The following is a 15,324-nucleotide window of genomic DNA, read 5'->3' on the forward strand; positions in this document are numbered from 1 at the left end:
ATTTCAACTACACAGCGAGTTCTAAGCCATACTGGGCTATATATATATATATGAGCCTGTGTCAAAAAAATAAGCAAACACCACATGTGGTGGCATATACCTTGAACCACAGCATTCAGGGAAGCAATGGATCTCTGAGTTCAAGGCCAGCTAGATCTACACAGCAAGCCATAAGCTAGCAAATACTACTAGAAAAATCCTGTTTCAAGAAAAGCAAGAGCTTTCTCACTCCCACTGGCCTCTAGAGCAGGCATGGCCTGGACATGAAGAGCCGGCAAGTTCATGGACCTGTACATGCCGTGGAAATGGTTGGGAGCAACCACATCAGACATGGACCATATACACATCCAGATGAATGTGGCCAAGGCTGACAAGGTCGCTGGTTTTGTTGTTGTTGTTGTTTTGAGACAGGGTTTCTCTGTGTAGGCTGATAAGGTCACAGGCTAGTTTTATGGCCAATTTGATACTTTTGCTATCTGTGGGGCCATTTGAAGGATGGGCCAATCAGATGATTCTATTCTCTGATTGACTAAAGCTGATGGAATTGTCTCAAAAGAACTTTTGACCAGAAGAGATCGGGGAATATTTGCCATAAATAAAAGTGAGAAAGTTTAAAAAAAAAAAAAAAGAAAGAAAAAGAAAAAGGCAAGAAACCACACACACACACACACACACACACACACACGACAGGATATCTTATCTGAAGAGACACCAAAAAATGGTGCAATGTTCTCATACTCTTGTTTCCATAAAAAAAGGAATACCTAATACTGGACCAGTAACAGACCCACCTAGCATCTGATCACCTTGGTACATGAGCACTGAGGGACCAGCGGGCAGTTGTTATTACACAACCTACGGCCCCTAGTGTACTTAATCTCAATAAACCTGCCTCCCTTTTTGTTAACGTGCAATAAACCTGTTGTAAAAACAAAGGTTGGGGGAAGACCTGGCAGATGATAAACACTCAACTGTCCTTGGGTTTCAGTTCTGCAGGGACACACTGGTTGTTGTGGCCCATTCAAAAACATTTTTTAAATGTATACAGTGTTCTATCTGCATGCCAGAAAAGGGCACGAGATCTCATTACAGATGGTTGGGAGCCACCATGTGGTTGCTGGGAATTGAACTCAGAACCTCTGGAAGAACAGCCAGTGCTCTTAACCTCTGAGCCATCTCTCTAGTCCTTGTTTTGTTTTTTGCTTTTGTTTTTTGAGACAGGGTTTCTCTCTGTAGTTTTGGTGCCTATCCTGGCTCAAATTATTGTCTGTCAGTCTGGACCCAGTCCTGTCTTGTCTCTGTAGTCTTCAAGCTGAACTTGTAAATATCTTTTTAAAAAAATAATTTGCCGTGTGGTGGTGGCGGCGTACGCCTGTAATCCCAGCACTCAGGAAGCAAAGGCAGGTGGATCTCTGTGAGTTCGAGGCTAGCCTGGGCTACAGAGTGAGTTCCAGGAAAGGTGCAAAGCTGCACAGAGAAACCGTATCCCCCCCCCCCCAAAAAAAAGGGCCTGGCCTTGTGTGATGGCATACACCTTAATCCCAACACTTAGGAGGCACAGGCAGGCAGATCTCTGAGTTCAAGGACAGTTGGGTCTACCAAAATGAGGTTCATGACAGCCAGGGCTACATAGAGAGACCTTGGATTCTATTCTTCTTTACAAAGGAGAAAATAAGGTGCTTCAATGGCTTTCTAGAAGTGGACCCAGTCCCAGGTGTGTAGATGTAATTCTGAATGGTTTTATTAAATAAGAAACCTAGAGCCAAATGCAGAGTTAAAAGCCCAAGAGATCAGAGCAGCAGCCAAGAGCTGAGACCAAGACCGCCTTCTTACCCCTTCCTGTCACTGCCATCCTTCCCCTCAGAAAGAGACCTACTTCCTGTGTCCTGTCATTTTATTGACTTTCTGTTCTGCCTTCTCATTGGTTCTACCCATCCACACGACTTCCTCATCACTGCCTGTCTATACAGACCTCCAGGTCTCTATGCTTGGTATTGAGATTAAAGGCGTGTGTTTCCATGCTGGTGGTGTCCTTGAACACACAGTGATCTGCCTGTCATGTGATCGGGATTAAGGGCATGTGCTACCACTGCCAGGCTTCTGCTAAATGGCTTGCTCTGACCCCCAGGCACTTTTATTTATTAACATACACAAAAAATCATTTCAGCACAAATAAAATTTCACCATACTGGTGCTGGAAGGACATGGGACTGCCATCCTGGCCCTAGCCAGTGGTTCTCTGTACTGCAGCGCCCCCTGCTGTGTGTGCTTGCCTTTCTGGGCCCCGAGCCCACACTATTAAGTTCCCAGTGCTTCAGCAGGCCCTCAATCTCCCAGCTACTCCCTGCACCCCCACTGCTATCTTCATACTCCACCCCTGTCCTGAGGTGTGCGCTCCCTTTAGTCTTCCCTGCACAACGTTCCACTGTAGCTCACAGACCACCAGAGGCTCAAGTCTGAGACTCAAGTCTCTTCCCAGAATATCTGAGCTGTGGGAATGACCAGATCAGAATAGAAAATTGTTAGAAATCTACAGCCATTGACAGAAACTAGACAAGAGTTCGTGGCTAGTCACCCAAGAGAAACACAAAAATGTTGTGCATGGCCTTCAACTTGACCAACAAGAGTGAATTGACACAAGTTAGCCACACATCCTTGACAACCCAAGCTCAGCTTAGCTTCCACAAAGGAGAGGGGCCTTTCTCTCTTCTTGTTTGTTTTATAAGTTTCCATCAGGATCGATTCATCTCATGGCTGCACGTTCCCTGAGCACTGTGGAGATTTGGTATGGAGCTCCTGGTAGCTCTGGGTATCTTGCTCTTTGAATTAAAAACAGAACATCAAGAAGCCTTGGAAGGCTTTCTGGCCTCAGTGTCATACACACAACTGTCAGAGAAGGGCCAGCTGTGCAGATGGCGCCTCGGCATTTCCCAAGAAGGGAACAGGCTTTTGAGAGCAATCGGTAGCTTTGTGCGCCAGTGGGGCTCAAGCAGCATTGCCAGAACCAGGAGTCAACACGAAGAGGAACACGATTCTCTTACCATACATCCCGAAGAGTCCAAAAGTGGGGCTGGGGAGATGGCTCAGTGGGTAGTGTCCTTGTGCAAATATGACCTCAGTTTGGATCCCTAGCATCCAGGTAAAAAGTTGAATAAGGAGGCAGCACACATCTGTCACCCGAGCTCTGGGTGAGGAGGCAGGAGGATCATAGGAGCAGAGAGGAGGGATAGTGGCTCTGGGACATCCAGTCTAGCTGAAATGGTAAGTTTCAGGTTCACTGAGAGACCCTGTCTCAAAAACAATGTGGGGATCAATTGAAGATGACAGCCAGCATCAACCTCAGGCCTCTACATGGACATGAATATGTACAGGTAAACACACAGAGCAGAGCGCTCTCTCGCTCTCTCGCTCTCTCTCTCTCACACACACACACACACACACACACACTCACACACATAGTAACAACAAATCAGAAACTGAACTGTGGACAGGAAAACATCACAAGTAAAGCTATATTCAGAAGGTTATGCATTATGGACACACCACTTTGTGCTTTGGTGGTCTTAAACTCACTATGAAATTTTGAACTCCTAATCTTTCTTCTTCCGTACACAGAGTGCTGAGATTATAGGTGTGCATTACCATACACCCAGATTGTTTTTTTTTTTTTTTTTCTTCTGTTTTGAGACAAGGTTTTTCTGTGTAACAGCCCTGGCTATCCTGGAACTGCTTTGTAGATCAGGCTGGCCTCAAACTCATAGAGGCCTGCCTGCCTCTGCCTCCTGAGTGCTGGGATTAAAGGTGTGTGCCACCACCACCCAGCTAACAGATCATTTATTAAAGAGAACTTTACATCTGCTTTCTCCTCATGAACCAAAGATACCAGTGATGGTGTGGGATCTACTATTTCACAGATACTAGTGGGCTATGCGATGCTTGGATCACAGGACCAGCCTTGACAGGTAGAGATACTGGGGATACAACTCTGGGAAGCCTCTGGCAGTCAAAATCTTGTCTGCTCTGGGTGGTGACCCCTCCTTGCAGAGTCTGCAAACAACCCTCCTGTTGTTGTGGACTTGTTCTCATCCTTGGTCCCTGTAGCCAAAAGATACTGTTTACTGATGGAACTCATGAGTGAATACAGTGCAGGATAAGGAGGAAATTTTTTAATGCTAAGGGCAAAGAGGGTGCTTCCAAATTCCAGGTGGTGGATGGAGTTGAGATTTGCCACATTATTGGAATTTTCCCAGGGGCCTGCCCTGAGAAAATCCTTCTCAGAGTTGTGGGGAAGATAATACACCCAGCGTGGGGTTACCTGAGGGAAAGGAATCTCTATGCACACCAATTTCTTATATCCATTTACTTTATTTCTCTATAACAAACTTCTATCTACAGATTCAGTTCTGTTCTGACATTCAGTTCCTCTCTGTTCCTTCTTTTCCTGTCCTCTCATAGCCATAGTGATAGCTAAATTCTTATGCTTTCGACCTCACCCTCATCTTCTGTTCCTCTGTCCTCCAGCTTTCCTTCCTCTCTATTTTTGTTTGGTTTTTCGAGACAAGGTTTCTCTGTGTAGCTTTGCGCCTTTCCTGGAACTCGCTTTGTAGACTAGGCTGGCCTCAGGAGGCAGGTATTTGGCCTAGGAGCCAGGCTGTCTCCAGAAGGATGTTTTACCTTAGTTCAGGGGCTTCAGGCACCTAGTGGGTGGCCTGGCCAGCTATTCTGTTCGTTGCTCGTCCTTGGATGCTTTTGTCAGGAGCTGGCTGCATCTTTGGATGTAGTTAAAGGAGATATTTGCAAAAGGCAGATACCCAGTACAAGTACTAAAAAGGGAGCAGGGAGCCTGAAGGCAGAAAGCCTTGTCTATGTGACCTTATTCAAGTACTTTGAGCATATATGTCCACACACATTGTTCTTGGGGAAATTATGAGCACAAGCAATTCATAGCAAAAAGCAGCTGAATATTAAAAGCCAATTAACACCAAATATTCCCTGATAAGTGGCTTCCCTCTAGAAAAGATTTCTTGACCTTTTTCTAGGTATGGCTTTATTAAATACAGCTGAATCTCTATAACATATTCCTGTGGCTTACAGCACCACATCCCCACATTGGGGTCACAGGCAGGTGCATAGGTCATACCTGAACTGGCTGATACAGGTAACACCTTTCCTCATAGCATCTTAATGTGCTATAAGGATTCTTTCTGCAGCAGCTTTCCACAGCTCCATGCTCTCGTGCTTCAAGCTCATCCAGTTCAACTGTATGCCTGTTTCCCAGCCTCAGCCCTTGCCCTTCTACCCAGAACATGACTGTACAGAACCAAAGGTTCTCCTGGGAATGCAGCAGTCTAAGGACCCCAAGACCTGTAAGGTTTGACCCAAAATGGAATTTCTCTTCTTGTCGTGTGCATGCACACTTGTGTTTGTGTCCTGCTCATGTGGAGGCTACCCTCAGGTGCCACTCCTCAAGTACAGAGAGTCTTATTTTATTTTCTCTCTGGTTGTTTGAGATAGGGTTTCTCTGTGTAGCCCTGGTTATCCTGGAACTAGCTCTGTAGACCAGGTTGGGCTTGAATTAAAAGATCCACCCGCCTCTGCCTCCCGAGTGCTGGGATTAAAGGTGTGCGCCACCATGCCCAGCTTATTTTTTCTCAGTGTCTGTTTTGTAGCCCAAACTCCTATCCTCAGGTTTGCATAGTAAGCACGGCAGTGACCGAGCCGTCTCACTGGCCCCCAGTGTCTTTTTTGTGTTGAAACCAGGTCTCTATAGCCCAGGCTGGTCTTGAACTCTCCATCTTCCCGGGTGGGGAAATTACTGGCTTGCACTACCATGCAGGGCTCTGGGGCATGTTTCGCTTCTAGTGAGCACAATCCCATCCTGACCTATTGCTTCCTGCCCTTCACACACACAAGCTCTTCCAGTGACACTGGGAAGCCATAAGCCCAATCCCAGTTGAAAGCATCATAAATGGGAAATATATTTAACATACCTAGCTTCCAGAGCACCTTTGCTTAACAACACAGCCTGTTCTGCACACAGCAGTATCCATCCTCAAGACCTCACTGCTGAGACTGTCAACTACTCAGTATCTGGAGAGAGAGTTGTACAATGTGTCCCTAGTCCAGGAGAAGACCATTTAACATACAGTAGGATTATTTGAGACAGTGTCTTTATTTAGCCCTGGCTGGCCTCAAACTTGTGGTGATCCTTTCGTCTCAGCCTTCCCAGTGTTGAGATTACATGTGTGAGCTTCCACCCTGGCTCTGGAGTATGATTTCTACAGTATATAAAGCATTAACACCACGACATGCCCCCTGCTTCTTGTGGCTTCACAAGTTCCAGGCAGGTGCTCTACCATGAACCCTGCCTTCACCCCTACTTTACATGACATAAAAGTCCTTGCCAGGTGTGGTGGCACATAACTTTTGTCCATTCCTCAGGAGATAGAGGCAGGTGGACCTCAGTGAGTTCACAGTTCACCTGGTCTACATAGCAAGCTCCATTATAGCTAGGGCTACAAAAAAGACCCTGTCTTGTAGTTGGAGGGCTTCTAACTACACTGTCTCAAACAAAACAAAGTCCTAAGTTGAACTATCCTAAACCAGGGACCATTGATTGCATCTGTATACACCAACACACACAAGTACACATGGACCAGGGTACAGGGTACACATCCTTTCTCAGCATGTTCACACAAACACTGTACATGTGCCTGTGTACAGGAGCATACCCATGCACATATCAGCTATGCCCATACACTCCCATGTATTCAGGCACAGCCATGCACATAGTAGCTACTCCTACACTCTCTCATATAACCAGCATACCCATGCACAAAACATGTGCCCATATTGGCCTTTATACTGAGGCACAGTTATGCACATAGCAGCCAAGCTCACATATGTGTATCAGTGGCTCCATCACGTGTGTTAAGAAAGACCACTCTGTAATCCCTGCTTGGCCTTACAGAGGGTTAAGGAGGTGGGCACTGCTGGAGGAACAGGCCTTCCTGCTGTGTGGACATCTGCAACGCTGACCTGCCAGGTGTCTTGGTCACTTAATACAAGAGGAGCCAAACTAAGGACGGCAAAGACACCTTTACTCAATACTGTCGCCACTTCCCCAGTGCACCCCAATAACAGTGGGCGCTGGGTGTGCATCTTGCTCCTGTGGAGCCCAAGGGAGAGGCTCCGTGATACTGATTTGTGGGAAGCTCGGGGAAGAAAAACCCTACACATCAAGTGAGAGGAAGGAAGCCTCCCGGTGACGATTCTGGAAGCAAGGACTGAGGTAATGGGAGCACAGCCCTGGGGCTGGTCGGAAGCATCCACTGGCCAGGCAGTCTGCACGTTCCGGGTTTTGACAGTGGCCCTGCGGGCCCTCCAGGAAGTCTGTGGCCAGGCCTGAAGCCTAGGCCTGGAGCCCACCCCTTAGTGACCAGCCCATCCAGCACCATCTTCTGCAGGGGAGGATAAGCTGCAGCTGTGGGAGGTTGGGAACCAGTCCCCTCCTGGGCCACAGTCACTGGGTTAGTAGACCTTATCAACAGGAAGCCCTTCAAGCTGGGCTGGGAGCATCTGTGGTTCCACAGGATTGCCTTTCTTGCTGTCTCTGGATGCATCTCAGCATGGACAGCCCAACCATCCTCACTTTCCCGAGGTACCTGGTGTCCAACTGGAAGAGGAACTGTAGGAGGCTTTCAAGCAGCTTCATTTTCTGCTGACTGCTTGAATCCAAGGCCTGCGGGAGCCAAGAAGAGCAGCCACCAGGGGTCATCAGTTACTGAAAAGCTACCTCACCCCTGTTCTTCACAGGACACCAGTGGGTGTCTGGGTAGAGAAGGCAGTGCACAGACTGGAACCTGTCAGGGGAAGAAGTGAGGTCAGGCCTGCCGGACAGGGGGCTGACACCAGAGCCCTCCAGGGCTAAAAGCCCCCAGTGCCCACTCACCGTGTAGGGTCCTGTTGTATAGTGAAACTTCCAGCTATATTCACCACATTATGTGGGTTCTCAGGACCCCCATAGCTCAGGGTGACCTGGGAGGGGATCAGGAGAGTGAGGGTCAATTTTTCCTCTTGGGCACTCCACCAGCTAGAGGAAATGTCACTCACCCCTCAGGCTTAGGGAAGCAAGACAGTGGCCCTTCATAAAGAAGCCCCCTTGAGGCTTGCCATGAGCTTCTGTTCCTGAGGGTCCTTCATCCATCAGGCAAAGTCTTGGCTCAGGGTCCACTCCCCAGGGACAAGGATATCCTGAGGCTAGCCCTCTCCTAAATACTGCACAACTGGGAGACCCCTGGGGAGATAGTCTGGGTCCCTGTAGGAGTGGGGTAAGGCCCAGGTTGGGGTGTCTTCTACCTGCTGCAGAACAGCATCAGATGGCAGTCTCTGCAGGTTTTCCAGGTGGGAGTGAAAAAGGGGGCTGTGGAGCAGACGGGCACCCAGAAGCCCTTCCACAATGTAGCCTACTGTGCAGTCATCAGGCAGTCGGACCCGCTCAGCTGTGCTCATGAAACTGCCTAGGCTGGAGGGCAGGCTGGTCAGCACCTCTGGAGCCCTTACACCCCCAGGCCAGGCAGCCGGGCCCCCAGTCTCCCACTTACCTGGCCCATGGACTCATTTTGAGGGCAAGGCCCCTGCTCAGGCAGAACCCAGCCCCACCAGTAGCAAACCAGAACGTCACTGTGTTTGACTGGAAAAAGGAAAAGCTTGGTCAAGCCTGCCCAGGACAGGGCTCCCCACCATCAACCTTCCAACTGAATCATGTCACCCTGGGCCACCAGATAGGAGAGTCTGCAGAAGGCACAAGGTGTTCCTAACAAGTCACCTTGGCCTCCAGGCCCTTCTCTGTCACTGTGCCTGATTTGCCAATGCCTGTCTCAGCCCATCCTCACTCTTGCAGCATTCACTGGGTCAGCCTCAGGGAGGATGTTGGCCCAGCACTCACGGTGCCACCACCCTGGACCCTCTCAGTGGCCTCGATGGGGTGGTCCAGACTAGGTCGCCCCAGGTAGATGTCCTGGTTGGAAGAGAAGGTGGAAAGCAGGTGCAGCAGGCTTTCAGGGTTCACGTAGTTGTCATCATCCACATGGCAGAACCATCTGGCGGTGGAGGGAGAGGCCTATGCACTGAGGTTCCCATTTGGGTGGGAGCTTCCACCATGCTCAGCCCTGGGTTCTCTGATGGGTGAGGTCACTTACTTTCGTCCAGATTCTATGAACTTATCGTATTCCACTGACATTTTACAGCACAGTGCTTGGCGGGTGTGCACAGCAGAGCAATTGGTGTTGATCATGCGGCCGCCTGCACAGTTGGAAATGGGAAATGTGATCATGCTTGCCTCCTTAGGTTTAGGCTGGTATAGCCTTGTCAAGCCACTGGACCACATTCGACTGCAGCCCTACCACAGCCCTCATTTTGAAACAGATGATGGTTACTTAGAACAGCACAGGTGGGAACTGTCCAAGCCTTGACAGGCGACTGCTGCTAGGGCTTCCTCCAGGAATGTGGGTGACACTGGCCAGCAGCACCCTGCCAGGACCTGGGGCGGGTAGGGATCTAGTGACTGGAAGGATGGGCACTGAAAGGTGGATTCGCCATGGATGGGTGTCCTGGCTCTGTCCTCCACTAGCTAGGTGACTCTAATCTAGTCAAGTGCCTGACACAGGAACAGAATGACTCGGGCAGCTACAACTCAGTCCAGGAGAGCGTCTCACCTGTCAGCAGCTGTAGCTCAGGGTCGTTTCCATCGGTGAAAATGAACGTCTGTGGGAGAAAACACCATGAGGTGCCGGAGGATCCAGTGAGTAGGTCTGGGAGCAGGTGCGGGTCCCCGGGCCCAGGGGTGCGGTGGCGAGCCCGGGATCCAGGAACCTGCGGGGGCGGGGGCGCACCTGCCGAGGGGCTCGGGAGATCCAGGTGCGCAGCAGCAGTCGCAGGCGCGGGCCGTGGTTCTTGCGAGTGGTCTTGACTGCGATGAAGACGTCATCGGGCTGCAGGCGGGAGACCTCGAGAGTCAGACCAGCGGTCGGGACCAGACCCGGGTCGGGTGCGGGAGCGCGAGAGAGCGGCAGCGGCAGTAGCAGCAACACAGCCAGGACCGCGGCCAGCGCGAGGCAGGCCCGGCACAGCACACCCCGCACACGGCTCATGCGATCGCCCCGGCCCGGGCGCTAGGCGCCCGCCTGAGAATGCGGCGGCCCCTTTAAGAGCGACTAGCGCCCCGCCCCGAGCTTTGACCCGGAACTGACGGCCGCGCCGCCCCGGAAGTGAACGTCGCTCTGCGGCGCCGGGGGTGGAAGATGCCGCTGCCGGTTCAGGTGTTTAACTTGCAGGTAGGGGTTGGCGGCTGCGCTCGCCGCGCGGCGGTTCGGTCCTGGTCGGGCCTGGTGGGCGGGGCTGGCAGCGGGCGGGGCGGGGCCCGCGGCTCAGGCCTAGGCGCGCGAGCGTCGCCAGCCTCGCGGCCGCTCCGGGCTCCAGCCCCCGCCCCGCCCCCGCCTCGCGCGCCAACGCTTTTTCGTGCGGGTGTTGGCTGGCCAGGAGAGGTGCGTCGAGCCAGGATGCGGGGCAGCCCGGCGCCCAGCTCTGCCTCGTCGTCGGCCTCCGACTTGAGCCGCAGCCCTGCGCACAGCAGGTCAGACTTGCGGCCCGGCACGTCGGGCGACTACAGCCTAAGCGCCAGCCTGTCGGCCTGCACGCTACTTTCCGAGGTACCGCTGCGCGCCCTGCGGGAAGCGGCTCTCCGGTGTCGCTCGAGGCCCTGGCCCCTCGAGTCCGCAACCAACCTCTTCCGCACCGTTGCCTGCCTACTTTGGCTCTCCTGACCTGCAGATAGATAGGGTGTCAATCTACTTTATTCTCTGTGACCTGGAGGAAGCTACATTAGTATGGCGGCTGAGAACGCTTGAGGGCTCCTGAAGTCAGAATTGTGCCCAACACCTGAGTGGGAGAGCTGAGGCGGGCACTTGGCGACCAGTACCTGTGGGAGCCCAGTGCAGTTGTGCCTTGGGAAATCTTGGGCAGAACTGACCGCGGAGGTCAGAAGCATCCCCTGCTCTCCCTGGTGCATGTGTCAAGGTGCTCTTTCTCTATTGCAGGGGGCTGTGGAACCCATGCAGATTGATGTAGATCCACAGGAAGATCCCCAGAACGCACCTGATGTGAATTACGTGGTGGAGAACCCCACCCTGGTACAGATCCTCATGTGGGCAGGACTTCTGGCAACTTGGGTCCAAGTCAGGCTCCTCACTATAGTATAGCTTTGAAAGATTGATGATTCTTAGCAACCACTTTAGTTACATCTTTCTGAGCTACGAAACTGGGTTTTCATTTGCCCACCTATGTTGGGTTTTCAGGCAGTTCTGAGGCTCTGCACTGTCTTAGTGGGAACAGTTCCGTTAAGGCACACAATGTGAAGCCAACACACTTTTCTCTGTTCTCACCCCAGCGTCCATCACTTGTTAGGGTATGCCCATGTTCCCACTTTCCAGGGCAGAGCTTGAATCTGAAGGTCCTTAATCCACCCCCAGTGATCTCTTCCCAGAATCTGGGACAGTAGTCAATTCTGCAGGCCCAGGACCCAAGGGAATATTTCGTATTCTGGCTGAGGCTATCTGGTCCTTGCTTACCTCACCTGACCCTCTCCCTCCCCACCCCACTCCAGGATCTGGAGCAGTATGCAGCCAGCTACAGTGGCCTGATGCGCATTGAGCGGCTGCAGTTTATTGCTGACCGTTGCCCTCCACTTCGGGTAGAGGCCTTGAAAATGGCCCTGTCCTTCGTTCAGAGGACCTTTAATGTGGATATGTATGAAGAGATCCACCGGAAGCTCTCTGAGGCTACCAGGTAAGGCCTTGGAGGGGGCAAGTGACCAAGTCTGGGCTGGCAGAGGCCTTTCTGTGCTCCTGTCACGCCCAGCATCCCGCCTGTGATGTGCCTGTAGCAGTACCTCTGTGTATGGGAAGCGTGACCATGTTAACTCCCTGTGGCGGGGAAGTGGTGGCAGCCACTTCCCTCCCCTGGCCTCCTTTGCCCCTGCAGACAACTGGGGTTCCTAATTCCTGAGAACCTGGTATGGCTTTGCCAAAAACAAACAAACAAAAACAAAACTTGGGTGAAAACCCCTCATTCTCCATTAAACTTCCCTATCTGACTGCGGTCTCCTAGGTCAGGAATTATCTCTGTGCCTCTGGTACAGATTGGGCCCCTTTGGGTGGGGCAAGGAGATAGGCAAAGGCCTCTTGAGGACCAGCTATGGCTTGTGATGTCCCCTCCCCTTCCTCCCTGGTCCTTGTGGTTGTCACTGTCCTGACAGCTAGGTTATCCTTCAGGGAGCTGCAGAATGCACCCGATGCCATACCTGAGAGTGGAGTAGAGCCCCCACCCCTGGACACAGCCTGGGTGGAGGCCACTCGGAAGAAGGCCCTATTGAAACTGGAGAAGCTGGACACAGACTTGAAGAATTATAAGGGCAATTCTATCAAAGAAAGCATCAGGTGCTGGCCTGCTCTGGGCAGGGGAGGTGGGCAACTGGGCCTGGCTGGTTCCTCGACCAGTATCCACTCACTGCCAGGCTTACAGGCGAGGCCATGATGACCTGGGTGATCACTACCTGGACTGTGGGGACCTCAGCAACGCCCTCAAATGTTACTCACGAGCCCGAGACTACTGCACCAGTGCTAAGCATGTCATCAACATGTGCCTCAATGTCATCAAGGTGGCCTGGGTGATAGGTGGGTAGGCATGGAGGGCCCAGAAGAGGCAACCCAGACTTAGTCTGGCCTTGTCTAATCATCTGCCAGGTCAGTGTCTACTTGCAAAATTGGTCTCACGTGTTAAGCTATGTCAGCAAGGCTGAGTCTACTCCAGAGATTGCTGAGGTAAGGTCCATCTCCATGGATATCCTGCTCTACAAGTCTGGCCCCCTGGTAGGCCCCCAAACCCATTCCTAGCCTCTGTTTCCCTTTGAGTTTGCTCTTGTCCCTTCTCAGGGTAGGTTGGGGACAAGGAGTAGAGCTCCTTGAATGAGGAGGGCAGGGTAGGGGGCTTCTCATGTCTGCTGCCTTCCCCTGTAGCAGCGTGGAGAGCGGGACAGCCAGACCCAAGCCATCCTCACCAAGCTCAAGTGTGCCGCAGGTGAGGCTTCCAGCCATCTCCAGCCCTCACACCTTGAGATAGGGCCCACGTCGGAGAGATAGCTGGAGATACAGTACTGGCAGGCTTCAGGACATCAGTGTCTGTGTCTGTGTCTGTCACTCGCTTCAAGTTCAAGTAGAGAAGCTGGTGGGGCCTGGGGAAGTAGGTCAGTTTTCTGAGCCTGGCTATATTGTATGGGCATCTTGAGGATGCCCTGCAGACCTAACCTACAGGAATGTCTTCAGTTAGATGCTTTTACTAGCAGCTAGGATTTCTGTCTCTAAACTGAGGAATACTGGGGGCAAGAGGCCACGGTCTCCTAGGGCTCTAGCAGCCTTCTCTAAATAGCCTAGCTTCATCTGTCGCCTCCTTGGTCCCCTTTTAGGTTTGGCTGAGCTGGCTGCACGAAAGTATAAGCAAGCTGCTAAGTGCTTCCTTCTGGCTTCTTTTGATCACTGCGACTTCCCAGAGGTGAGGAGGGGCATGGCATGTAGGACTCTTCAGTTTGTCCAAGTCCATAAGAGGAAATGACGGCTAATGGATTGAGCTGTTAATCTCTCCTGAATGAGGTCTAAGCATTGTCTGGGTAGTGGGAAGGGTAGGCCAGGCCCCAACTCTGGGCTTCCTCCTTGGTCTGTGTACCAGTGACCCAGGATCCCAGGTCTCTGGACCCACCTCCCCTTCTGCCTCTTAGCTGCTGTCCCCCAGCAATGTGGCTGTCTATGGTGGCCTGTGTGCCTTAGCCACTTTTGACCGGCAGGAGCTGCAACGCAATGTCATCTCCAGCAGGTAAGTTAGGTGGTGGGCTCCTACCTTCTGTTCCTGCCCAGCATCAGGCCCTTCTGTCCCTTCTTAGCTGAGCACTCTGGTATCCTCAGCTCCTTCAAGTTGTTCCTGGAGCTGGAGCCTCAGGTCAGAGATATCATCTTCAAATTTTATGAGTCCAAGTATGCCTCATGCTTGAAGATGTTGGATGAGATGAAGGTAAGGAACAACGGTATAGTCGCATTGAGACTGGGCTAGATTGTGCCTCAGGTCACTGACCAGTTCTCCTCTGCAGGACAACCTGCTCTTGGACATGTACCTGGCCCCCCATGTTAGGACACTATATACCCAGATTCGCAATCGGGCTCTCATTCAAGTAAGTGGAGGAGAGGGGTGACAGAGGCTCTGTGGGGTATAGATATTCTGAGGAGCAGTGGACAGCTTGTGGCTTCTGTCCTGTAGTACTTCAGCCCCTACGTGTCAGCTGATATGCACAAGATGGCCGCAGCCTTCAACACAACAGTTGCAGCTCTGGAGGATGAGCTAACACAGCTCATCCTGGAGGGGCTCATTAATGCCCGCATTGATTCACACAGCAAGGTGGGTAGGCAGGGCTGGGACTGCTGGAAGTATGTGGTGTGGAGACCTTCTGGGCCATTCTGAACCTCCTCTCATGCCTGAACAGATACTGTATGCTCGAGATGTGGATCAGCGCAGCACTACCTTTGAGAAGTCCCTGCTGATGGGCAAAGAGTTCCAACGACGTGCCAAGGCTATGATTCTGAGGGCAGCTGTACTGCGCAACCAGATCCATGTCAAGGTGAGCAGCCTGGGATGCGGAGGAATGGGCAGCACTTACACAGCCTCCACTGAACCCTCCCTGTCCACTGCAGTCTCCTCCTAGAGAAGGAAGCCAAGGGGAACTGACTCCAGCCAACAGCCAGTCACGGATGAGCACCAACATGTGAAAGGCATTCCCCTGACCTTCAGAGGATGGGCTGCACTCCTACCCTGTCCATGGAAGCAGCACCTGGGCTTCCTGCCTGCTTTCCTCAAGAGAAGGCTCCAGACTATGTGTGGTTCATTAGAGCAGCCTGGCCACTTGGATGCCAGTTCATTGGCCTTCCACTCTGAGGTACTCTCTGCTGTGGTAGGCAAGCTGCCCATTATAGCCACTCAGGCCTGACTCTAGGTTTCTGTCCCAATGAAACAAACAGTGTGCAATGAGGTAGGGGTACCTCACACCCCTCCTGTCCATGTGTAGTTCTGACTGCAACATTGTAGTACATTAAAGTACAGATTGGTTATTGCCACGGGCTCTGTTCCTTTATGCTTTGGAAGATCTGATCCAGGGCAATCCCCTGGATGCTCTGACCACTCAGAAAAGGCAGGGAGTACCCCACTCATTTCATACTGCTCTCCTGG

The 15,324-nt window shown here is 51.9% G+C and overlaps 2 protein-coding genes across 6 annotated transcripts; one reads left to right on the top strand and one right to left on the bottom strand.

The window, feature by feature from the left end:
- Positions 1-7,079: 7,079 nt before the first annotated feature.
- Positions 7,080-10,249, bottom strand: Rfng (RFNG O-fucosylpeptide 3-beta-N-acetylglucosaminyltransferase). The gene is made up of 8 exons (XM_036195875.1): positions 9,894-10,249; positions 9,717-9,765; positions 9,201-9,303; positions 8,948-9,101; positions 8,604-8,692; positions 8,359-8,524; positions 7,952-8,037; positions 7,080-7,862 (listed from the first exon to the last, which is right to left on the bottom strand). Exons 1-8 carry the CDS (start codon positions 10,149-10,151, stop codon positions 7,781-7,783), a joined length of 987 nt encoding a protein of 328 aa, XP_036051768.1. The 5' UTR covers positions 10,152-10,249; the 3' UTR covers positions 7,080-7,780.
- Positions 10,250-10,252: 3 nt separating this feature from the next.
- Positions 10,253-15,210, top strand: Gps1 (G protein pathway suppressor 1). Of its 5 annotated transcripts, none has more exons than XM_036195873.1 (14): positions 10,253-10,334; positions 11,097-11,189; positions 11,663-11,844; positions 12,330-12,494; positions 12,580-12,715; positions 12,801-12,878; positions 13,074-13,134; positions 13,520-13,605; positions 13,829-13,923; positions 14,013-14,118; positions 14,195-14,275; positions 14,362-14,499; positions 14,585-14,719; positions 14,793-15,210. In XM_036195873.1, exons 1-14 carry the CDS (start codon positions 10,302-10,304, stop codon positions 14,865-14,867), a joined length of 1,464 nt encoding a protein of 487 aa, XP_036051766.1. In that variant the 5' UTR covers positions 10,253-10,301; the 3' UTR covers positions 14,868-15,210. The 5 variants fall into 5 exon arrangements, with proteins under 5 accessions (XP_036051766.1, XP_036051767.1, XP_036051765.1 ...); XM_036195874.1 differs by having other exon boundaries at positions 13,077-13,134; XM_036195871.1 differs by lacking the exon at positions 10,253-10,334 and adding an exon at positions 10,362-10,709 and having other exon boundaries at positions 13,077-13,134.
- Positions 15,211-15,324: the final 114 nt, after the last annotated feature.

Source organism: Onychomys torridus, chromosome 8, assembly GCF_903995425.1.
Source record: "Onychomys torridus chromosome 8, mOncTor1.1, whole genome shotgun sequence".
Taxonomy (NCBI): Eukaryota; Metazoa; Chordata; class Mammalia; order Rodentia; family Cricetidae; genus Onychomys; species Onychomys torridus.

What these genes read in the sequence shown, in the direction of transcription:
- Rfng (XM_036195875.1), bottom strand. Translation starts at nt 10,151, where the DNA reads ATGAGCCGTGTGCGGGGTGTGCTGTGCCGGGCCTGCCTCGCGCTGGCC. An exon ending in AAAATGAGTCCATGGGCCAG is followed by an intron (nt 8,525 to 8,603) that starts GTAAGTGGGAGA and finishes CCTGCCCTCCAG; the next exon opens with CCTAGGCAGTTTCATGAGCA. An exon ending in CTGATGCTGTTCTGCAGCAG is followed by an intron (nt 8,038 to 8,358) that starts GTAGAAGACACC and finishes ATCCCCTCCCAG; the next exon opens with GTCACCCTGAGCTATGGGGG.
- Gps1 (XM_036195870.1), top strand. Translation starts at nt 10,560, where the DNA reads ATGCGGGGCAGCCCGGCGCCCAGCTCTGCCTCGTCGTCGGCCTCCGAC. An exon ending in CCTGCACGCTACTTTCCGAG is followed by an intron (nt 10,710 to 11,096) that starts GTACCGCTGCGC and finishes TCTCTATTGCAG; the next exon opens with GGGGCTGTGGAACCCATGCA. An exon ending in TGTGCCTCAATGTCATCAAG is followed by an intron (nt 12,716 to 12,800) that starts GTGGCCTGGGTG and finishes ATCATCTGCCAG; the next exon opens with GTCAGTGTCTACTTGCAAAA.